Raw genomic sequence first — 25,017 nt, forward strand, 5'->3', positions numbered from 1 at the left:
CCGTGATGCTGGCCCACTCCTACAGGGGCTCCAGTATGAAGAATCCCTTAGCACCCCGCCGATTCATGCATGCCTCGGCTTCCTACCAGCCACCCCGAGACCCAGAGGCCGACAGGACGACGGCCGGGGCTGCAAGGGCCTGGCCCCAACCCAGTGCTGTCCTTCGCTCACCTCCCAGAGGCTGGAAGCCCCCACAGTGCGGGGCAGACCCAGGAGGCCTGTCCCACCCCACGGCAGTGCCCCCCACCCCTTGGCCCACCTGGAAGTTGGAACAAGGACTAGCACTCACTTTGCAGAGGGGCGTGCTGGAGCACGTACAGATGGCACGAGGACAGAGGCCTGCCCCGAAGTCCCCCGGAGCACAGGGCCTCCAGGGACTCATCACACCGCGTTCTCTAGTTCGGTGTGCCATGTGATTTCTTCCACAGCAGAAAGTGAAAATAACCACAGTAAATACGCCTTCTGGAGCCAAGCTGCCTCAGTCCAACCCCAGCTCCTCCTCTCAGGGACTGTGCGACTCTGGGCAAACCACCTAACTGTCTGTGTCTCGGTTTCCTCGTTTGCAATACGGGGACAACACTGCCTACGTCGCAGGCTGCCGTCGGGGGTAAACGAATTAATCCGTGTAAGTCCTGTGACCTTGGCTGGCACAAAGCCAGTGCTCGATCAATGTCCAAGTCAATAAAGTTAATGGTGAAAATGAAAAATGTCTTTTATTTTACCGAAAAAACTGAACAAACTTTTTGGCCAACCCAATAACTATGAGCCAACTGGCAGAGTGGTGGCCGCACCATCACCCCTACAGGTGACAGGTATCAGCGGCCACCAACGTTGCCTGGACATCCCAGCCCCCCACGTCTAGCACAGGACCAGGTATGGGGACACTGCAATAAGCAACCACCACGTCGCTGGCCTAGGATGCACCCGTGTACGCGCAGCAGGTAGGAGAGAGGCAGCCTACGAGCCAGGGGCACCACCACACCGTGAGACCCCGATGCCTTAGACTCAGTAACGCCCCCTCTACGAGTCAGTCCAAAGAGAGAGCCGACGTGTGACCAAACACTGACGTCCAGAGTCCCCCAGGGCAGCGCTGTTCAAAACGGCACACCAGGAACCTCCCAAAACTTGAGGGGCCAGGGCGGAGACTCGGTTCCAGACACTGAGACGTGTGGATAGCGGGAACGTGGCCGTTTCGGAGGTGACGACACAGCACGAGCAAACGACCACCCACCCCCTAAACGCAGGCCATGGAACTGTGGACACAGAGCAGCCCACCTTATATTCACACGGTACATAACAAGTAGCCTGTTTTTGGTAAATTTATGAGAAAGAAAACTGAGGAAAACAGACAACAATAATTGTTTTTAATGATTATCTCCAGGTTTTCATTTTTAGGCCTGTCTTTATCCCCAAGATTTCAACAAGAAGCACATAGTAGTCAGTGAGGAAAGGGTAATCGAGGGTTCAACACGCGCAGACCCTCCAGGCCGGGCCTGCCCCATGTGGAACAGCTCGGCGCTCAGTTCGCTCCCCCAGCAGACTCGGAGCACACCAGAGCTGGGTCCTGCACCCTCAGACAGGAGAGAACATTCCAGCTCAGTAGGACACACCAACAGGCAGCCCCAGCTGCAGGGGTGGGGGCTGCTGGGGGAGCAGGGGAGGTGTCAGCAAGGTGACATCTGAGCAGGTCTAACAGCACACAAAGGAACAGGAGAACAGGGTGGGGGTGGGGGCTGGGGAGGGAGATGCCAGCTTCTCCACCAACTGAAAGAGGCAAGGAGGCTTCCTGGCCTGCAACAGTGAGCTGAAGGCAATGCCTGTCCCCACCCTACGTTCCACCGCAGCGCCAGCTGTGCGCCCAGCGGGGCTGGAATGTGGCCCAGGGCCTTCCTGGCCATTCACCATCTCACTCAAGTGCCTCCGTCCCTGGACCTGAGCAGGCCCCTGGGTGTGCCCCCCGACGCAGCACCCACTCTGCACCAGAGCCTCTGCTATGTGATGTGCACCCAGCTTAACTGGGGGTCTGGATCCAGTGGCTGGGGGCTGGCCCTCTATTCAGCATCGGGCTGAGGACACTTGGCCGTGCTGATGCCAGCAGACCACTTTGGACAGCTCCACCCAGAACCACCTCAGAAGAGGCGGCTGCCTTCCAAGCAGAATCTTTGCTTCTGGCCCTTTCCACCCCATCCTGTTGGCCCACGTTCCTCCTTCCATTCCTTGGCATTGACGTGAAGCGCTTACTGGCTTCGCTCCAAAGAGGCCGCTGACATCAGGGAGACACGGTCCCAACACGCTGGGGTCGGGCGCCCAGCTTCCCAGGCAGGAGCGTTTTTCTCGTCGTAAGGATTTGCTCAAGGTGACTCAGCCGGTCGGAGGCGGGGAAAGAACTCCCAGAACGGGGGATCGCGGGCCCCCAAGGCATGCCAGCTGGTCGGCGCTGACGCCAGGGACAGCATCTATTCACAGCAGCCAGCCTGCAAGGCTCGGGGACAAAAATAAAACTGACAGAGCTGGGACCGTTCAGTGACGTCGACAGCGCCTATCATCTCGTGGGCGTGTCCCCATATCTGTCCCCTAAAACGCCATCTCTGTTCACGGCTGCTACAAACAGGCCGATGAGCAGACTCCAATGCACGCGACTCCCCCGGCTGCTTCTTGGGTCATCTTGGGTCACCGTAAAAACTACCACCACGGTCACACAGACCCACAAATTTCTCTGTTTGTTAACTGTGTATACATCCTAAGTGAGTGAGAACAAAAATAACATTCACTGTTTTTTTTTAAATCTGTGTTCCAAATTTTAAACACAATAAAATCTCCCTAAAAAAGAAAGTAAGCTAAAATCCACAGCAGAAACCCACAGTGGTGCTGGGAGTGGGGGACCCGCAGTCCCCACACGCAGCCCAGGCTCACCGCAGCTGCATCCAGCCCCCCGACCGCCGCCGCTCACGAGCCACACCGTTCGTAACAGAAGATGAGGAAAAACAAACGCATTCCCTCAGCGTTGAGCAGGGGTCTCAGGTCCTGCATGGTGAGTGTCACCCCGTTTTAAAGGTGAGGCGAGTGAGGTCACACACAGCCAATGGCCCAGACCTCGCTAACGGCCCCGAATAACCACGTGGGGATGGGAGGTGCAGAGCCAACTTCTCCATCCTGTGGTCACCCTGCCAGACGTGCTGGGTCTGCGTCAGGGGTCAGGATCAGAGTCACGCTTGGGAGCCCATGAGAAGGGGGCCAACTGGCTCTCTCAGCGGCAAGGATGCCAGGCCCCCCATAAACACCAAAGCAACTAATATTCCCGAAGCCCCTCCACCTGGCTCCAGAGCAGATGGCAGAGGGAGCAGGTGGAGGGAAGACATGTTCACCGGTGCCCAGCTCTACCTGGACTTCAACCACCTGGAAATCAAATCCAATGAGGGCACTGAAGCCGGTCTGCTGGGCACCCTGGAGGGCGTGGGGGTGGCAGAGGGAAGCCAGCTGGGGATAATCACTTCACCCCTTTAACTGCATAACTTAGAAAACAACTTTTGAACCATGTGAAATATTACCTAAGTAACAAATTCCCTTTTTAAAGCTTAACAGAGGGAACAGCCTCCATAACCCGCGGAGAGAAGCATACTTGTCAGCCACGTGACTCTCCCTCTGGCCCCAAAGGATGACGGCAGCTACTGAAGTTGCCCTACCTGCATTCAACACACCAACCTGAACCAGCTCTCTCCCTCCTCCGTTCCCCCCTGCACCCCAAGTCTGGGAACTGACCCCTCACCCTCTCTCATCCCCACATCCACCCAGGCACCACCCCCTGCCCCGTCTCCTCAGCCCTCCACTACTACGTGAATTCCTGCCAGACCCCATCACCCCCACTTGGCCGTGGCCACAGCCTCCTACCAGAAAACCCAGCTCCTCAACCCCCAATCCAGCCGTGTCCAGTCACCTCCTCTGTGACCTCCCAGTGGGGCCTTGCCCCACGGCCTCTAACTGGAGCAGGACCTCTCCCCCACAGGAGCCCCTCAATGCCCCAGACCCAGGGCCCCGTGAACAACTAGCCGGGCACTCTTGTAGTCCGGCCCTGCCACCCACTCTGGCCTGGTCACTTGATAACTCCCTCGTGGCCAAGGCCACAGAGCCTCCACACCAGTCCAAGTCAACAGATGCCCACCCCCCCGATCCCCGTGCCAGCCTCAGGGCCCTTGCCCACGTGGCACTCCCCACCTGGGGTGGCGTTCCCATATGGGGTCTGGCAGAAGTGACGCCCGCTTCAGTGTGGTTGGTAGGGTAACACGGGTGTAATAACTTATAGTTTTAATTTGAACACTTCACCTAAAAGGTCATACAGTGTGCTTGAGTGTGATACTGTCATGTTATAGAATTACACGCTTGTGATTTTGTAAAAAAAAAAAAGGGGGGGGGTTATTTGTGCTGAATCCTGTACGCCACTTCCCCACCCACAACTGCACTTGGTTTATTCACTAGCAAGAGGCATTAATTTTCCTCTAAGGCCTCCCCGCCCTTGGCCCACTCCCCCCTTTAAGGGCTGGCCCCCACGACCTCACCTTCACAGATCCCCACCATGGCACAGACACGCCCCCAGCCCTCTGGACGCACCGTGAGCCGTGGTGTGTGTGGGGGCACTCAGTCGCCCTGCCTCTCCAACTCCAGACGCCCAGCACCCAGTCCTGCTCTCAGCATCTGTCTCTTTCTCAGTGTTTCCTCTCTGGCTTGATGGTCCACCACCCAACTCCCTTCCCTGAACAGTCTGCTCTGGAGAGACCCTGAGCAAGGCCCGTGCCCACTGGCAGGCTGGGGAAACGGGCTCCTCGTCAGGCTGGGAAGCAGCAGCTGATCCGAAACTGGGATTCCTCACGTCTCAATCCTCAAAGAATGTGGAAGGAGGACAGCAAATCTACAATCAGCGACCACTTCTCACACTTACAGCTCATTTGCATTTTAAAATAAAAGGCCAACCCTTTGTAGGTCAAGAGTCACCTCCTGTCCCCCCCCCCCCCCACTCCCCGCTCTTCTAAAACACCTGGGAAAGGCAGTACCAACGGGATGTGATGGGCAGGGCAGCGCACACATTGTTCTTTCAGAGTCTCCTTCCACCAACCACAGTGCTGTCCCAGAAAGGCGCCATGGAGACCAGAGAGGAGGACACCTCACAGGCTTCCCTCGTGAGCCTTCTCCACAGGTCGGGTCAGAGTGGAGAAACTCCCAGGTGAGACGTCCTGGGATACAGGCCTCCTGTCGGCCCTCAGCCCAGCCCCAGACCCACCCCACCCCCCTGCCCCACTAGGCCACAGATGACCCAAGTGGCCGAAGAACATTTCCTTATTCTAACAAAGGCTCACTGGGTGGAGGGCCAGTGACTGCCGTGCCTGGGTCGTTTTAGCAACTAGCTGTTTCCCAGGCAGGAGCAGCACAAAGGCCTGGGGACCAGGCCAAGCCCCGGTCCAGGCTGTGGGCTTGGACCTGCCTCCCAGCCAGGTTCTAGCAGGTGGACAAGGCTCGTTACCATTGGCCAGGCTCTCCCTGCCTCCTCCAGGAAGCCTTCCTGGCTTATCAGACTGGGTCAAACCCTCTTCTGAGCCTACATCAGTGATCCCCACCCACCTCGGCCTTTGGCTACCGACTGCAGACTTCAGAGCTGAAGGGACCCCCCAGCACTGCAGGCCGGCACATGGCAGGCACCCAGAGAAGACTGCTGAGTATTGACACAGGGACAGTCCAGTCTGCCCAATCCACGCCTGCGAGCTAGGAGGGGCTGTCACCCCAAAGGCTGAGTGAGGCCACCTATTAACGACTGAAATGATGGAGTCAGCATCCTCATTCCACTAGTACAGGGAGGGGAGGAAATCGAGGCAGAGTACCTGCAGACTATCACCTGCAAGACAGGTGCCTGAAATCATCACCTTCTGGACAGGTACCTACACCATCACCATCATGACAGGTAGCCTCTCGGGACATGGGGGGTGAGGGACATCTTGTCCCATGGCCCTGTCCACTCTCTGTGGTGCCCCAGCACCACCACCAAGCAGCACTTCCGCTGCTCGTGGCCCTGCCAGCCTCTGCCCCACCTGGGCCGTCTCAGGCACAGGGGCAGCGAGCGGCATGCACCCCTTACTGCCAAGCATCACTCAGCCCAACAGACCTAGGTTAGGGAGGCCAGCCGGCCTGCGGACCGCTGCCAGGCCTTTCTGGGCCTCAGCAGACACACAGGCCCCTGAGCCTGAGTGTCCCACCCCAGCGGGGAGGCGGCACCTGTCTCAGAGCCTGGCTTTGAGAATTAAACAGGGTAATAGCCTTCAAACTAAACCCCCAAAATAAATGTTTAAGACTATGTTTCTATTTGCACATTTTCAAGTTGACATCTAAAATTTCTCATTGCCAGTTTAAATACTTGGAGAGGATGTAATTTCCAACGTATTGTAAATATTAACACTTCAAAATAAAACTGTTACTATTTCTCTTTTAAATGGATCCAATGGAATCTAAATATCATAGCGATCTGAGATCAAGCATCATCCATCGTAAAATCAGAGAATCAGACTCTTCCCAGGAACACCTGGGGAGTTAATGCCGTTCCTTCCGCCCCCTCCAGTCTCTAGCACACATCCGCACCGGGAGTTCCACATCCAAGGGCCTTTTACTGAGCAATCCATTGCACTACCAGGCAAAAACAATGATAATAATAAAGTATATAAATGTTTCAATTTTCTTAATTTCATGTGTAAAACTCTATCAGAAGTTTTCTTCTGGACAGATTTATTATCACAATTTCTAATAGCACATAATTGATCAATATGACAGAAATATATTACAAATGTGTGTGAGTAATAAGCACAAAAAATTAAGCATTGTTAGAAATACATCTCAGAAGAGATGAACGGAAAATTTTTTAGCTGCTTCATGCTTCCACAGAAGGACGTTACCTGTTGTTCGAATAGGACCGAGTTTATCATCAATTCTATCTCTGTTTTTCAATTTTTACAGCTGGAAGTGCCGAGACCGCGCACTCACATAGACAGATAAGATGAAACAGATGCACCATGGCACACTCTGAATGCCTTCAGAATTATATACCGAGACTCACAGTAACTTATTATCAGAAATCACTGTTCATGTCCTATCAGCTGACAACTCAGCCACGTCCTCTCTCAGTTTCACTGCAAAGACCTGGCAGTCCCTCATGCCCCAGGATCACGGTGATCAGCTGCGTGACACCCAGGGGTTGTGTGCCCCACATCACCCCCCAGATTCACACCTGATAACGACAGCCTGCCGCTCTCTGGTTAATAGGCAGCTTCCCGTGTGCCCGGCACCAGACCTACTGTTTTACACCAATTAACTGCATTACTCCCAACAAGGCCCCCAGGGCACAGGTACCATTATTATTCCCATTTTACAGATGGGGAGACTGAGGCGCCGAGTGGTTAGACAAGGTCGCACAGCCAGAACCGTAAACCCAGGCATCTGGCTCCTCACCACGTAGTGCTCCATGGACGTGGGAGGGGCCAATGTGAAAGGGGCGGCAGGGCAGGACCATGTACAGGCTCCCTCCCCAGGGGGTCGGCTGTGGGAGTGAGCACCAGGCGGCCAAGGAGCCATACAATGGACTCGTTAAACGTGCTCCCGCCGCTGCCGTGGACAGGTTACACACGCGCACTTCTTTGAAGTAAACGCCATCAATGCCTGGCGCCCCAGAGTACCTAATAAATGGGAAACTCTCCCACTGTCACGACTGCTGTTTAACAACTCACGGGAGAAGGAACGCCAAAGACAGGGACGACCGCCGCAGATCTAACAGGTGTTTTGGTTCATTCCCAGCCAGAGGCCCCAACGTCTGTTTCTGAAGGGTGGGCAACCCCAGGCCCTAACAGGCACATGGGAAACGGGGCCGTCTATTACCCCGCAGGCTTTGGAGACACGCGGACTGGCGTGCAAATCCCAACACTGACCACTCGCCAGCTGAGTTCCTCCAGAGGAGCCACAACATCTGAATCTGCTTCCTCATCTCTAGAGCAGACGTGGAAACACCACCAGATCACTCGGTGGCCACACAAAACGGGAGAATCCCATCAGGTCACCTGACGCAGGGAATGATGGGCAGGGGCAGGTGGCACTCGTACTTCCCCCTCTTCCATCACTGACACCTAGTGACCGGCCCAGAGCTCATCTGGCTCCAGCACCAGGCGGCCCCCCAGCCTTAGGATCGGGCGCACAGAAGCCTGGCTGATTTTGAAAAACCAGCTGAGCGGATTCACTTCCAATTTTTGCAAAGAGGCTTTCTCTCTGTCTTGAAATTTCAAGTTCTCTGAATACTTGGGGACGGCAGCAAGAGTGAACAGAGGGGCGTCATGGGGGGTTTTATTTTTAGAAGCCAGTGTGGAAAGCATCCATTTGGCTCCACTGTGGTCCCCAGCCTCCACTTCCTCCCCCAAGGCATCACCGAAAGGAACAGCAGATAAATCAAGGTTTCCGTGACTTTCTGCCTGGGATATGCTAAAACAAAGGCTCCAGTCTCCAGTTCACACACTCACCCCCCCCCCCCCCACTTGTAGACTAAATGGATTAAAGGCTTTAATCTAAATGTCCCCAGGGAAGCTGTGTAAATCAAACTGACCCCTGGAGCTGTCCCTCACACCCTGAAGCACCAAGGCCCCCTCCCCTCCTGTGTTGGGATCTTTCAGGAACAGGGATCAGGTACTGGGGGAAGGGCACATTCCTTCCCCTTTTAAGCAGTGAGTGTTGGTGAGCATGTAAAGTCACTTCCTCTAGCCCTGACCAGTGTGGCTTGGCTGGACCTCGTCCTGCAAAACCAAGGGCTGCCAGTGAGATTCCAGGTCAGGGCACACGCCTGGATTGGGGGCCCGGTCCCCGTTTGGGGCATGTGCCAGAGGCAACTGGTCGATGTTTCTCTCTCACACTGATGTTTCTCTCCCTCTCTTTCTCCCTGCCTTTCCCTTCTCCCTGAAAATAAATAAAGTCACTTTCCCTGAAAATGGCTCCCGGCAGAAATTCCCTTGTGGACCCTGACAGGAGGCTGGAGCCACCCTCAGGGAAGCACTCTGCCCTTGCCATACTAAGCTCCAACTACAGGTCCAGGCCTTGGTGGTGGGTGCAGTGCATCTGCAAAGGGCCCAGGGACTCCAAGGTAATCGCTGGAAAGGACGGAGAGACAAACCAAGCGGAAGGATCCTGGGGCAGGAACAACCTGAGATGCCTGGCCCCTGAGTGACAGACACACAAGCCATCCCCTCTGCCCCCTGCAGGCATCATCCATGGATCCCGGCCCTCAGTCCACAGATCTGGAGTCCTCCAAGGCAACCAGGACCAATCAATCAGAAACGGCCCTGAAGGCAAACTTCTCAGCCAAGCCGGCACTCTGACTTCCTCCTTGTGATGTATGGAGAAATTAATGGAAGAGCTCAGGGCAAATCATGCACCTTTGCAGAGAGGAGAGGAGCCTGGATGAAAGCACTCGAGCTGACTTCCAGGAACTACCTCCTCCCCCAAAACAAACCTCAGCCTCTGGGTGACAAGTTCAACCCACAAGCTGCAGAAGAGGAAGGCCAGACGGAAGAAGCCAGAAGTCCGACACCAAGGCTGCTGGAGAGTCAGCGCGTCCCACTTCGCCAACAGCCCACACAGGTGCTGTCAGGCCTGCACACTCATTCCGGGGCCACGGGGCCAGCTCCAGGCCCTGGGAGATCTTCCCTCCTTGCTTCCCTCCCTCCCTTCCTCTCTTCCTTCCTTCTCTAGGCAATGAGCACCTACCTGACCCAAGTCCACCCCTAGGTGATGCAACATAGGAGTCAGGAGACCTCACTGACTCGGTCCACCCAGGAGCCAGGGACCCACAGGGAAGGTCAGGTGTGGCCTGACATCAAAAGAGGGTGTTGGGGTGAAGGTGCACACCCTGACTTGGGGCAGAGGGAACAGGAGTGGCCTTGGAGGTGACCCCACTCACAAGAAGGTATGACACACAAGAGGGCTCATCCCCAGAGGGCTGAACAAACAAGGCGGGGACTCGACAAACCATGGGCATCAGGACCACAGACATCTGGCTGGGTGGCCATGCCACCCTCCCCCCACCTAGAGCTCCACCGCTCACCCAGCCAGCGCCTTCCATGGACAAGGCCATAGCAACTCCACAACCTGAGAGACCACCGGCCCCGCCTGTGCTCTGCCCGGCAGGAAACCACACAGGTTCCAGAGGGCAGACGTTGAAGATGAGAAGTACATGGAGAGAGGTGGGGCGCCCAGGCCCCAGGGACAGGGGAACGTGAGCCCTGAGAGGCCCCGGACCTGAAAGATGGTGACGGCAAGGTCTGTACTCACCTGCACGACTTCTATCCCTCGCTTCCTGTGGAGGAAAACAAAGAAAACAAAGGTTACTTGGTAGGCAGGGAGCATCCTTCCAGAATGTTCTTGACAGCCAGCTGAAGGCAGGCAGGAGGGTGAGGAGAGCTGGTGGTAGCACCTCTCAGGTCACGCTCCCCAGAATGGCCTCATTTTCAAGGAAAAGGTCTGTGAACTACTAGCTGGCCCTCAAAGCCACCTTCTGGCAGGAAGGGAGGGTTGGTTCCCCAGAAGGACCTGGCCAGTCCTGCAGCCCCCAACTTAGCTTCCTCACAGCCAGCCATCCCCCCGCAGTCCCGGGGCCAGCGCGGCTCCAGCCTGGACTGCCCACGATCTGCCCGCCACTGCAATCCCCACCCAGGTCTGGTCATACCCCTCAGCCCAGCCTCCCAGGCCTGCCCCAGCCCCACGCTCCAGCCCACCCCTATCCCTCATGCGGGAGGCCTCCAAAACCCTCAGTCCTTCCCCAGCTGCTCGTCCACTCCTGGCCGCCTCTGACCCCCAAAGACACCCTGTCCACCCTCCGTCCCTGGTTCAACCATCTCAGTGCTCACCGATATCCCCCAAGCCTGGGCCTCATCTCCCCCCCACAACCCCTCCCCCCCACCATCCCAAGGCCTCTGGTCTCCAACACCACTTCCCTGACTCACCCAACCCCAGTATAGGGCCTCCAGGGTGGTGGTCTCCCCAGGGCACACCAAGGCTTCCTGCCAGCTCACTCACCTTGACCTCCCCACCCCACATTCCTCCTGTAAGTGAGGCCCAGCACACAGGACTACAGGGCCAGGTGTCATCTGCCAACCTTGGTCCCCACCTTCTACCCCAGCCTTTCAAATCCAGCGCAGACAGAAACGCCCCTGAGAAGCCAGCCCTGACCCACGCTGCCTTCACCCCACCCATGCAGAGCCCAAACACTCCTGAGAACACGGGGTGCCACTATCCCAGCCCGTGATTCTGGAGTACGGATGGGCTATCACTAGGGGTGAGGGCTGGAGAAGGCACAGGGGTCTGTATGGAAAGCCGATGGCATACCAACCACTGTGCCCACGTGCGTTTTCCTGGAAGAAGGCGGGGCCTCCGGCAGACACTGGGGGGCTGTGACCAGGAAGGGTCAGGAACTGAGATGACATGCGCACGGCCCTTCCTCAGAGCAGGGACTGTGGCAGATGGCGCCCACCTGGTAAACCAACACTCTGGAAATGTAAATATGTGAACAGTGGCTCAGTTCCTGGGCACTCCGGGGGCCCTCGCGGGTCTCACAGTCCGAGGGGGAGCCAGCCCCACGCTCCCGGGGAATCCTCTGGGCCTCACCCCACGCAGCACCACTGAGGGGAAACCTACCAGTCTTACACCTGCTGGTTAGCGCATTCAGCAGTATCTCCCGGCGCCTTCTGAGAGCCCGGCAAGGAGGGGAACCTCACAAGGAAGCCACACGTGAGACAGCCAGAATGAGCAAAGACGGCTCACCAGGTCACACTGCCAGATGCGCCGGCGGCCTGCCCCTCGACCCCCCAGCATCTCCGCAGAACCCCAACCCCGAGGCGCCCGATATGAAAATCACAGTGGTGGATCCAGGGGCCCGCCCAGGCATACAGCTTCCTTGCAGATCTGGAAGAGGTGGGGGCCAATATCCACCCGCCCCCGTGGTTCCATGAGGGGACACACTGGACACAACCGCACAGCCCGGGCCACCAGAGCCCACAGCAGGGGGTAGGCAGTATCCCCGGGAGCCTGTGCCGCAGCTGGCCACCAGCTCACCGCACACACCATTTCTGAGCCCTGCCTCATTGCTCGGTTGTCCTGGCCCCACATGAGCACCCGGGGCAGCACGGCCACAGTCACTCGGCGTGTGACTGTAACCAGCCAGGTTGCAGGGCTCGGTGTACCTCCTCACCCTGCCCCTGTCCCTGCTTCTGCACAGAAATCAAGTCCCCAGGGAAGCTCCAATGACAGGACTGGGACCACACAATGGGAAAGACAAGGACACAGGAGGAGACAGAGGGCCTGTGTACGTGACCCACACCAGGTGCCAGGCAGGGCCTGCGTCTCGCTCCGAGTTAATCCTAGCAGCATCCAGATTATCCTGTGTGCCTGTCCTTCTCCTCGTGAGGCCAACGACAGCGGTCATTTCCACTCTGTCCACATGCGACCCCCCCCACCCCACAGCTCTCCCTCTACCGGTCCTGGAAACTAACGGCTCTCTGACTTAGAAAACACATGGAACCTGTCACACAGAAGAAACGAAGGAACGCTGCAGACAGACAGTGGAGCTCCCCGGACGGAGCAGAGTTTCTCTGTAGCTCAGAGCTGCAAGAACAGGAGAAGCTACAACTCTGGGAAAAAAGGGTGGGCTTGGCTCCCCTTTCTGTCCACATCGGGCCAGCACGTACGCTAGACCCCTCGACGGTGTGGGACCTAAGGCGCCCTCCCCAGCTCGCAGGCCCGAATGAGCTGAGTCGGCCCGAGAAGGTCGAGCCTGCTCTCCCTGCTCCAGGGCCCAGTGGAGCGGGGAGGCGGGGAGACTAGCAGGGGCAGGAAAATACAGCTAAGCCTGTGGGGCTCCCTGCTTCATCAGGAACTCCTGCAGGCCAAAGGGCGCCCACACCCTTCATTTCCCAAGCACAGGCTCCTGAAATCCAGCCATGACCAGAAAGTCCAGCAGTTGAATCGTGACACCAAAGGGGAACAGGGAGAGAGAGACAGGAGTGTGGAGAAGGACAGAGAAACCAGAGAGCTGGCTGTCGAGTACTAACTGCTCCTGGAAACCCCAACTCCAGGACACCACCCCAGGACATGCCAGTATGTGGCCAAGTGGCTCAGGTCGTGGCTGCTCACTGCCACACTGTCTGTGACGGCAAGAGGCCGGCAGTGACCGAAACCTCCCAAGGAGGGGCGCATGCACTGACTGAGGAAGTGCTGGGGCACACAGAAGGCCTTCTCTGTCCCTAAGATGCCGCCGCTGTGTGAAAACGCAAGCTGTAAAACCCCGTGTGCACCCTACCGTTATCTGGGTTAAGTGCAACCTCCAGTCCGCAGAACGAACCTGAAAGTACTGGAAGAAAACGGTCGAGGGGGGCCGGCCTCCTGTCAGGGCAAGAGTGGCTGGTTGGGGGATGGGGGCGGGGCGGTAGGACTTCCTTCTCGCTGTGCGCTCTCTCGCATCTCCTGACCTTTGCACCATGTGCCTCTACTATAATCTCGAAAACTAGAGAAGTAACTTTTTTTTGAATTATCTTTTCAATGACAGGTACAACTCTAGCTGCCAGCACTCCCAGTGCCCGGCATAAAGGACATGCCTGATGACGATGTGAATCGATCGACTGATTGATGAAGTGCGGCCGAGAGCTCGGGTTTATCTGGGAGAGCTTCCAAAGTCTCAGAGAGCAGCTGAAATAACGCCCACGCTGGGGGCACACGTGGGGACACTCGTTTCGGATTCTGAGCCCGTTCGGAGGCCCGGGGACCTGGAAGACAGACCCGCAGGGGACACACCACACCATCAGCTGTGGCTGCAGCCGTCAAGTGACATGTGACTCATTTTCCCGTACACTTTCTCGCGTCTTCTAGTTCTCTGTGATGAGCGCAGACGCTACGCCCAAAATAACAGAAAAAGTAACAATAAAATTTAAAGTTAAATAATTAAAAAACTGTATTTAAAGCCTGTACCTGGAGAACTTCACAGGCTCTAAAACTCTTGTTTTCTTGGTGAATATTGCACTAGTAAGTTTAGGACAGAGGCCTACCCCTACAACTCAAAACATAGACCTGTCTTTCCAAAAACCAGATAACCACTAAAGGGGGGATTTATTTTGCAGAAGGACCACTGCCCCCCCACCCCCAAGTCCAAGGAGAACACAGCCAGGGGAAATACAAAATACTCATTTACAAAACAAACTATCCTTTCAGGACAACAATCAGGGAAGGCTTCAAGGAGGAGGCAGCATTTGCCATTTGAGCAAAAACTGAAGGGAAACTACAGACAGACATTGGGGAGAAGTTAAAGATGACTAACATGAGGAGTGCCTGCTTCCCAGATGTCTGGAGGTGTGGGGCCATAACCGCCCCCACAGGGCAGGCGGGGGATGAGAAGTGGGGTAGAAGATGTAGGCTGGGCATGCGCCGAGGCCCCATGGACCAGTGGCCCCGAATGCTAGGGCAGGTGACTAAGAGTCACCACTGGAGTTTGTCAAAATGCTAACTTGAGGTCCTGTCCTGAAGACTCTGATTCAGGAGGGTGGGGGGCAGGGCAGTAGTTCAGGGTTTGTCAAGCACCCAGGTATTGCTCAGGAGCAGCCAGGGCAGGGAGCAGCTGCTGAGTCCACCAAGGGCTACTCCTCCTACAGCTGGTAACAGGGCCAGATTTGCCCAAGGAAAGGGGGAGGGGACAGACTTTATTCAGGGGCAGCCCTGCCAGGCCCTGGGGATGGGAGTAAAGGGCACAAGAGAACCAGGAACAGCTGTGATGCTCACGCTCTGGGCGCAGGTGGAGGCCACATGCCAGCGCCAGGAGAGGACACAGGAAGCCGGTCACTTGTCCATTTTTTCGACCATACTGGTGCCAGGAGTTGGTTAGAAGCCCAGGACTGAGCTGAGCAGACAGTTCAGGAACTGTCGGAGCAACAGGCAGAAATGGAAGACAAAGGAGGCCATGGAACCAGACCCAACTGCACCTTGTGCCTCAGCTGCCTTATCTGTCAAGTTAGGAGACCCCTGGAGCCCCGCCCACAGGGTGCTGGGCCCACACTGGGACTGTGGGCTCTGCCCTGCCTGCCTGCCTGTCAGAACTGCCCTCCTCTGTCCCATGTGATCTCTGGGGTGGTATGTGGCCTAGACCACAGGTGGCAAACACAAGGCCCACGGGCCGAAGCTGGCCCTCCACCTTGTTTTATCCGGCCTGGCACCTTCAGCCAGGCCCTAGCACTGAGCTCTCGCTTAACTGTTAAGGAGTAGTTACATTTATACAATCCTAAAATTAAATTCAGCCTTTTGAAGGCAACCACGAGGCTGATGTGGCCCCCGGTGAAAATGAGTTTGACACCCTTGGCCTAGAGTCTCACAGTTGTAGGATGGGGGTGGGACCCAAGCCAGGCCAGCCTTGATCCTTCCCAGGACAGGTCCTGGGGGGCTGTCAGCAGCAGAGAGCACGGTCGCCGCTGCCTCCATGTGCCCAGACTCCTGAGGTCGTGCCAGGAGGAAAGGCCAGTGCTCTCCTGCCAGAGACCGAGGCCCTGACCCAGCCGGCCTGGAGCCTGTCTGCTCTGGACTTTCAGATGCGAAGTTTTGCTGAAGCCAGTTGACACTGAGTTTCTGTCACTGGCCACTGTCTTGCTTACTACAGCAGGTCCTCAGTAAGTGATGGTGGCTCCCACTTTCTGAAAATGACAGCAATTACCCTGGATGGCCTGGCGCAGAGGGAGAGGGAATGACGAAGGACCCCGATGAAGAGGACACAAAGTCGGGGAGGAGAAAAAGAGCTCCTCAGAGGCCGGGCAGGCAGCACCGTGAGGAGGGAGAAGCGCCCACAAGCCCACACCGCAAGGCTACGTAAGGCCCGAGGCGCAGGCCACCATGTATGACATCAGGAAGGTTATCACTGGACATGTTGCAACTACGACCCCGACCAAGCAGCAGGCCTGCAGGGCCCCCTGAAAACCAGCAGCAGGCACAGGACGCACTGCTGAGCCACCCTGGGTCTCAGCCTTCACCTCTGTTAAATGGGTATGAACTTCCCAGCCCAACAGGACCTTCCTGGGCAGGAACGAGACCCAAGCGCTACAGGCAAGTGAAGCGTGTGAGATGGTGGATCAGCAGGGGAGAGAGGGGCGAGCCGAGAACAGAGGTCCCCTCTGACCAAGGAGGAGAGCAAGTCCAGTGACAACTGGGAGAATTCCAGGAGCTCAGAGAAGGCCCAACAGCGACCAAAGAAGAGTGAAGTTTGTGAAAACGAGCCCTGCATCAAGAACTGCTTTCCCTCAGTATGCAAGGCCACCGCCGCTTGCCTCCACCCAGGCACAGCGGAGGCAAGACACGGCTGCAGAGGGGCCCACAGGATCACCCTGCTGCGGAGGAGGCCAGGCCAGGCCTCCAGGGGACAATGTCACAGCAGAGGGAACTGGCCTGGAAACACAGGGCCCCTCCCACCCACGGGCAAGGAGAAAGGAGCTGCGCCTGTCCCCGGAGCTAAAGCCCACCGGAGGTGATAGGGTGTAATCATGCCAGCGGTGAGGCGGGCACATTCCCACCCAAGCCATTTGTGGCGCATGTTGGTAACCCCCAGATTTCAGAACCCCAATACAAAGCCCCTTCAGCACCCACAAGGCCTGCAGGCAACCCCCACCCACCCACTGCCTCTCCCTGCCCTGCACAGGACTCGGGGTTCCCTGAATAGGTGGCTAGGCCTCCTCTGGGACCCATGTGTGCAGAGGGACATACTGTTCCTGCTGCCTCAGATGGCACCCCAGCATCACCACCTAGCCCATACTCAAGGGCAGCTCCTTGGGGGCCTTCCTTGGCTCCCCTGCCCTCAGAGTCCCCACGCCCCAGCACCCCAGCTCTGAGCCCAGACACACAGGATGCCCAGCTGAAAGCTGTGTGGCAGACATCAGTGCCGGCCACGGTGCTGGCTGCTCTCCTCCAGGGCACTCCCCTGGACTCCTGTACCTCCCTGTTGGGCAGACCTGTGTGACATCCCATCTCACTTCCAAGTGACAACACTCAACTGCCACTGCCCGACTCGCAGCCAGTCCTCCTGGACCTGAGCGACTGGGAGCGCGAGGACAGGGATGACTCCCAGAGTCGGCCCAGACCCATTCCTGGAAAGAAACCTGGCCGGGTGGCAATGAAGCCAGGCTGGGAACCAGACAGGAACTATTAAAAGGACCTTCAGCCTTGACGGGAGTGGTTCAGTTGGTTCGGCGGCGTCCCCAAGGTGAAAGGTCACCAGTTAGATTCCCGGTGAGGACACAGGCCTGGGGGTTCAGTCCCCAGTCAGGGCACATATGAGAGGCAACCAAGAGATGTTTCTCCCTCACATCTCTGTTTCTCTCCCTCTCTTTCTTCCTCCCTTCCCCTCCCTTTAAAAATAAATCTTAAAGTAAATTAAAAAAAAAAAAAAAGGACAATTAGTAACATCCGAAGATGTTTCTGATTGTTAGAACCAGGGAAAAGTTCTACTGGGTTCCAGAAGGTGAAGGCCCTACAATGCGTGGGACAGCCCCCTAAACAAAGAATTACCCGGCCTAAACTGTCCACAGTGCCAAGGTCAAGAAACGCAGGACACAGAAGACCACCACCGAGCCACCGCAGGGAGGACACCCGCCTGGAGAGTTGCCCGGCTCCAGAGTGAGCTACGAATAAACCTTTGTTGCAAACCTCTCCGGGTTGCTTGTTATTGCAGCCTCACCTGGCCTAACCTATCCTGACTAATAAATGCTCCTTGAGGAAAAGGGGCTTATGCCCCATCCATATCCCAAATTCTTTTTTTGTTTATCCTCACCCAAGGATATGCTTACTGATTTTAGGGAGAGGACAAGGGAAAGAGACAGAGGGAGAAAAACATCGGCGTGAGAGAGAAACATGGATCGGTGGCCTCTCATACATGCCCAGACCGGGGACTGAACCTGCAACCTGGGCATGTGCCCTGACAGAGAACCGAACCCTCAGCCTTTCGGTTTATGGGATGACGCTCCAATCAACTGAGCCCCAGAGGCCTGGGCCACACCCCAAATTCTTACAATACCTGACACGTGGCATTTTGGAGGTATAGTACAAGGCATCGGTGGGGGAGGGGGGTGGAGTACCAAACCCTTTCATCAAACCTTCCCATGAGAAACCCTGTTTTCTAAACACCCCCGGGCCCCCGGGCGGACACAGCTCTGAGCCTTTGCATAAGCCACTCCCTCTGAGAGAATGCCCTTCCTCCCTGGCAAACCCCTGCTATCCATTGAGAGCAGCTCACATGTCCTCACAGAGAGGCTGCTGCCCACCCACTCCCAGGGCAGCAATGACGGCTGTTCAGCCATTCGCCCTCTGACACTGCAGGCTGCTCTGTGGTCCGCTTCCGACCCTGGGTCCCTGAGGCCAGAGACTGTGATCTTTATGAAGCACCCCGTGCCCACCACAGACCCCACACCTGGCCAGCGCTCTGCACCCGCCGGGTGTCCCAGCCTCCTGGGGCCGGGCCAGGGCTCCTGTCCTGAGCCGCCCTGCCCATCTGCTTCCTGGGCAGCCTGGTTCATTTGCTGATAAGTTTCATGGTTTGGATTTTCCTCCTATTAACAGTGCCAGAAACTGAAATGGCCCGATATAAAGGCAACATGTGAAGAGAATTTTAAAGCCAGCACAAACATTTGAATTGTTTGGACAGCTCCAGGAAAGAACCAGATAAACTGGATACTGCCATATGTTTTCCCTGTTTGGTCGGGGGTGGGGGGTTGACACTGTTTCCCTGATTAGAGAGTCACCAAATCCTGTGACTGAAGAGATTCCCCTACACTAGGTGCCCCACCTGGAAGAGGCAGGAGGAGGGCGGGCCACGGGCGCCCACATTGTGGACGCAGCATGAGTCAGGGTGCTCCTTCAGATCCATATCAAGCCCACGGGGTCGGGAAGTGGCTTCTCCGAGGATGCCAGGATGTGGGCAAAGTGACTCACTCACCTTCTAGCACCTCCTGGAGGAAAGCAGAACCTCCGGGGCTGAGAAGCCTTTGCTGCTGAGGCGCCTTTAAACGCCCCTCAATGTGCAGGACAGGGAATCAGAGGCACGGGTGAGCTGGAGATCACCCATGGGTGTGTTCTGCTGCAACCACGGTGTTGCCCTTTCAGACTGGAAATCACCCGGACTTTCAGCTGGAAGCTAATGTTGACATTCCCTAAAGGGCACTGGGCATACCCCCAACTTTTAATGTAAAAATTCTCTACTTGGACGTCTTTTAAAGACTTCTGCTACCCCCTTGCAGGTGCTGTCATTTTTCTTTTTCCTCCTGAGGGATGAGCCCTAAATTGCAGGGGGCAGGGGGGCGGGTTACAGGAGCAGCAGGGGCACAGGGGCTGCAGGAAGGGCTGACTCCAGCCTCCCACCACCTCCGGCTGTCAGCCTCCTACCTCCTGCCTCGGGGCTCGTGATTCAGTCTGTTAATGATTCCGTCTGTTCACTTCCAAGCAGTTTCTTATTCCCAGAAATGTTATGTCCCATCAGCCTAAAAAGCAAGGTAAGCTGGAGCAGGAAGGGGGATGACATTTCCCTCCTTGGGACCCGTGGGGGAGGGAGAAGCCTGCCCAGGAAGGTCTGAATCCTTTTTTCAGCACCTATCCTCAAGGTACCACAAGCTCTTAAAATACCTGTGCAGGTATGTGTCCCAGCCTGCCTTTCGGGAGGCTGTGCGCCACAGTAGGTCACATCCCACCCACCGTGCCCGCTGCTAACCTTCCCTCACGAGTGAAAGCCCCCTCCTGGCCTGAGGGTTCTGTGAGCCCCTGCAGTCTGGGGGGTGGTCTCCGACCACACAAGCACAGAGTTCCCTGTCTGTCGTCAGATACTTGCTGCACTTCTCTGCCCAGGGCTGCGCTGGCCCAGGAGCAGAGGGACCCCCAAGCCACAGCCCTGCCTAGAGAAGCAGGGGGCCAAGGAAAGAAAGTTGGCGACCTGGTGCGTGAGCCACAGGCCCCCAAGTAGAGCAAACATTTGGGGGATGGCAGGGAGCACAGGAAGGTGACAGAGACTGCCCTTTGAGTCGAGTCCTGGGGTGACCATGACAGAGGCTGCCAGCACAGGTCACCAGCCGAGGGCCTGCCACGTACCAGAGCAGCTGGGGCAAAGCCAGGGCCTCCGGGCATTTGGAGCTTCCTGGGTCCCGCTGCTGCTGTCACATCAAAGCCAAGGTCAAGTTACCCCCACCCCCACCCTCAGAAAACCTAAACCCTGAAGCACCTTATTCAAATATTTTGCCAACCTCTCAGCTATTTACAGGAGAGCAAGTGGGAAGGCAGGCCCAAGAAGTCAAGTAACAATCCACTGGTCTGCAATTAAGGGTAGGGAGCCTGGCTCTGATCTTGACCCAGTCACTCCCCTTTCAGGCCCCATATAAACACAGTACGTGAGCACTGTACTCATTTCCTATCGCTACGTTAACAAATCAACACAAGCATGCTGGCGGAAAACAAGTGTTCCTCTCGAAGTTCGGGGGTGGGGGGCCTGAAACAGGCCAGCAGGACGGGCTCCTGCTGGGGGGAGGAGTCGAGCCTTTGTCTTTCCAGTTCTAGAGGCTGCCTGCACCCCTTGGCTTGTGGCCACATCACTTTGACCTCTGCATCTATTGTCACACCTTCTCTAACTCGGACCCTCCTGTCTACCCCATTGAAGGCCCCTTGGGGATACACTCGCCCCGTCCCATTGCCCAGGATAATCTCCCGTCTCAAGATCCTTAATCACGTGTGCAAAGTCCCTTTCGCCATGTAAGGATCCATACTCGGGTTCTGAGGACACGTTGGGGGGGGGTGCGCATTTCGCCATTTGCCTCAGAACCAAGGCTCCTGCCACTCTGCCATCCCACGCGTCTCGGTGCTCCTGCGTAGCGCCCACGTGGGGGCTGCGGGCAGATGAGGACCCACCCAGGGGGTTTGCTGGGTGGCTCAACAAGTCAACAAGGAAAAGGAGCTCGGCCCCCACGGTGTCCACAGAGGTATCACCAAACACCGACGGGAGTCCCTGGTGCGAAGGGGCCAGGGTAGCGGGCCTGGCAGGAGAGACCGGAGGCCCTGGCCTGGAAGACTTGGCTGCACATTGTGGGAAGGAGTGAGAGTTCCTGACCTTTGGGCCCACCTGCAGGACCATAAGAGATGCCCAGACCAGCCATGCCCTCCCACTCCAAGGCCACCTGGCTCCACCAAAGGCCATGTCCCTCAGACCCTGCCAAGCGGCTCTAAGCAGCGACAGACTCTCCCCAAACACAGAGGCGTTTTGGGCCTGAGCCCAGCACCCACTCATGAGCATTGACAGGACCCACTCTGCCCCCGTGAACAGGCCCAGGGATGCCAAGCCTGAGCCCCAGCCCCTTTTCCAGATGCCCTGGGCTCCAGACTCCAGAGACTGGCAGCGACTTCACCTGGTGCCCCTGAGACCTCCCAAATTCCGGGAGGTTTCCAAAGGCCAAGGCACAACCTAAACGAGTGAGAGGCATCACCAGAAATTCCTGGGCCCGCACTCTCCCCACACGGGCCTGGCCTCCCCAAGCATGGGGGGAGAGGGACAGAGGAGGAGGGGACCAGAGGGCCTATGAGCGGGCACTCCGAGGGTCACCTCAGCACTAATTTCAACAGCTGCAGGAGACAGTGGGACTGTCCTATTTTTTTCCAATGAGGAAATTCAGAGAAATTAAGAAACTTGACCAAACCTTATGCTGAGTGGAATAAGCCAGACACAGACACACAAACACTGTATGGTAACACTATGTGTGTGGAATCTTAAACAAATAAGAAATAAAAAAATAAGTTGAACTCCTAGAAACACAGTAGAACGGCGGCTGCCGGGGGCTGCGGGTGGGGGAGACGGGGAGGGTTGGTAACGGCAGGACCTCCAGCTCTGAGACGCGCGGGGCCTCGGGGTCCGATGGAGACCGTGGTGACCCTAGTGGATGATACCGTATTCTACCACTGAAACTTGCTGAGAGAGAAGTGTCTCACCAAAAAAATTAAAATAAAACAGGTAAATACGTGCGGGGACAGGTGATTTAACTCCATGGTGAGAATCCGTTCATGATATATGTACCCTCGAGGTCTGTCCAGGTGTCCAGCCAGGCACTGTGAAAAACAGAGCCATTTACTGAAGAAGATACAAGCTACAAGAAACATTGTACACAGGACAACGACACCTCAGTCCCCTTCAAAGCAGCCGCCCTGGGACCTCACGCAGTTCTCCCAATGGCCGTCAGCTGTCCCACCCTATTTCCTTGAATCTCATCTTAGGCTGAAATCTCTTCACTTTTGAAGGTAATTTTAGTTTTGGGACAAGCCAGAAGTTGCAGGGCGCCACATCTGGGCTGTAGGGGGGCTGAGACACCTGGTGATTTGATGTTTCACAAAAAAACTCTGCACAAGACATGAAGCATCAGTGGGGGTGTCGTAGTGATGAAGCTGCCAATCACCAGCTGCCCAGAGCTGCGGCCTCTGAATCATCTGAATAGTTTCCATGGAGGAATGTTCAAGCTTAATGCAAAACCGGATGCAGATTCGTTGCTCTCCTTGCTCAGTCACTTTAGATGTGACAGCCACACAGTACACACGCTCACTCAATGGCGTCTACCACCCCCACTGACCAGTACAGTGAAGTCGTCATTGTTCACACATGTGCATTCTAGTCCACTGTCTTTGGCTGCCAGGTTACATCGATGTCACGCAAACCGTTCTTGTTACATTAACAATGGTTGGACTTTTTCTGGACGGACCTCGTGTATCAAATCCTCCCACTGTACACTTCCATACTTTACAGTTCCATCTGTCAGTTACACCTCCATAACGCTGGAAAATATATATACACACATATACAAATAAAAGAAAGAAACTCACTCAAAGACTCACAGCAAGCAAGTCCCAGCAAAACCACAGTCTAAAGTCAGGTGTGCTGTCACAGGAGAGACCACCCTCAGCACATGACCCCAGGGGACTACCTCACCTGTGAGAGTGGGGGTCCAGCCACGTCTGCTGCAGGTGAGGCTTCTGGGGAGAAACTGTTCTGGACAGAGCCGCCACTCCTCCCCACCCACGCACAGCCCCAGTGTGGGCTGACCTCCCGCCTCAGGCCTTGACCCTCAGGAGTCTGAGGGAGGGGAGCCATAACCCTGGAGGCCTGGGAAGAAGAGCCCAGAAGACACTTCCTGAGGAGCTGTGACTGGCCTCAGACTCAGGTAGGGACTGTACACACCCTGGGTCACTTAAGACCCAGAGGCAGGGAGAGCTGGCATGCCTGTTTCTTTTCCCCATGGGGTCGACAGCTCCTTCTGAGGACAACGTCATCTCGAATGTCCACTTTCCAAGCCGAAAGCACCCATCCGACAAAGCAGAAGGGCAAGGAAGCTGATTTCAGCTCAACCGCAGGAAGAGGATGCCGGCTCCTACAGGGAGGCTGACAGCAGGTGGTGATTGCGCCGTGGAGGGGAGGATTCAAGCTGAGGCAGGATGCCCGCCGTTGGGAAGGTGGCCAGGCTCACCTCTTAGGAGCCCCTCCCCATCTCTAAAGCTTTCTGAACCCACCAGTGAGAGAGCAATCAGCCGGGTCTGCAAAGTGTAGGCCAGCTGGCCCCCCAAGGAGGAAAGAATGAGCCCCAGGCCTCAGAGAGCCCCAGGCCTTGGCAGGCAGGCACACGCCTCCACCTCTTTCCGGCCCAGCCTCTGCAGCTGGGAGCCATAGCAACAGGCCCCACACAGCTCCAGAAATCCCTCGGAGAGCCCCACACAGGGCATCATAGCCACAGCCAACCTAAAGCCAAGAACCAGGGCCTTGGGCAGAAGTGAGGAAGACCAGAAAGAGGAAGCCCTGATTCCAGGCAGAAGAGAACGCTTGAGTGTAGCAAAGGGCAACCTCCCTGCCCCACGAGACACGGACCTCCGTCCTGAAGGCCAACAGGCCACCATCCTGCTGTCCCTGCACAACCCCCTCCAGCCTGCGACACTCTACATCTGGGACGTGACTCACAACCTCACATGTCCCGAAGCCTTCCTGCTCTTCCCTCGTCACTCGTCCCCGCACCTCCCCCCCCCCACCCCGTCATAAAGGCCGCTATGACAGTGCACCCACCTCCTGGTGCGGCAAGCGGGCTTCAGCCCGTCCGGCCTCCCCCATCCACGGGCCGGTCCTTTCACACTTCCGAACACCCGCCTACCTCATCTGGGTCACCCCACTCCTTGCCCACCACCCACCACACTGGCCTCCTCCTCACACAACCCTGCCAGAGGGCACCCTAGAGGGAGGCCACCGAGGAGCCAAGGGCCAGAATAAAGGCAGGAAGGGCCAGCGAACAACGCCTTCTCCTGAACACAGCTCCTCCTCGGCAAGGGCCAGGCTCACAGCCCACTCTGAGCCGACCTGTGTGCTGGGAGAGGAGGTCCCTGAGCATCTGTGCCCACTTCCCCGACTCAGGATGGTCATCTGCTGGACGACTCTCCAGGAATGCTCGTAACTGCCACAAGATGGGCGTGGGCAGGAGCGTCCGTTTTGTTCTGTCTTACCAGGTTTGCGTGAACTTACTCCTCCTGACGACTTACTGTCCCGTGAACCGCCTTTCCATCAAGGTGTTCTGTTCATTGCTTATCACACGCATCCTTCTGAGCACCTACGACATGCTCAGCACAGCCCCCCTGCCAGGGACACAACAGTGAGGACGACAGAGGGGCACCTGTCCACAAGGAGCCGACCGCATGGACAGGAGGGTGAACGAGCAAACCACCGAAGTGAGTACGGGACACGTTCTGGAAGGAATACTCGGGAGGCTGAGGCAGAGAAAGGGGACAGTGCTGAGATGTGAAGTTTTGAGGGGGCCCCAGCCGGTGTGGCTCAGTGGGTTTGGGCACAGTCCGAAAGGTCGCCGGTTCCGTTCCCAGTCGGGGCACATGTCTGGGGTGCAGGTTCTGCGTACAGAACGCAGCCAATTGATGTTTCTCTCCCTC

The 25,017-nt window shown here is 56.5% G+C and overlaps 1 protein-coding gene across 4 annotated transcripts in view; it reads right to left on the reverse strand.

Annotated features, from left to right (window-relative positions):
- ITPK1 (inositol-tetrakisphosphate 1-kinase) overlaps positions 1-25,017 on the reverse strand; it is a 133,872-nt gene that overhangs the window by 89,669 nt on the left and 19,186 nt on the right. For 2 of the 4 annotated variants that reach the window (XM_053928080.2, XM_053928078.2), the window contains exons 3-4: positions 11,392-11,552; positions 10,339-10,363 (exon numbers count right to left, since the gene is read on the reverse strand). In XM_053928080.2, coding sequence (XP_053784055.1) covers positions 10,339-10,363; positions 11,392-11,489 — 123 coding nt within the window. In that variant the 5' untranslated portion in view covers positions 11,490-11,552. The remainder of the gene's footprint in view (positions 1-10,338; positions 10,364-11,391; positions 11,553-25,017) is intronic. The other 2 variants (XM_053928081.2, XM_053928079.2) reach the window with 1 other exon arrangement.

Source organism: Desmodus rotundus, chromosome 7 (genome assembly GCF_022682495.2).
Source record: "Desmodus rotundus isolate HL8 chromosome 7, HLdesRot8A.1, whole genome shotgun sequence".
Taxonomy (NCBI): domain Eukaryota; kingdom Metazoa; phylum Chordata; class Mammalia; order Chiroptera; family Phyllostomidae; genus Desmodus; species Desmodus rotundus.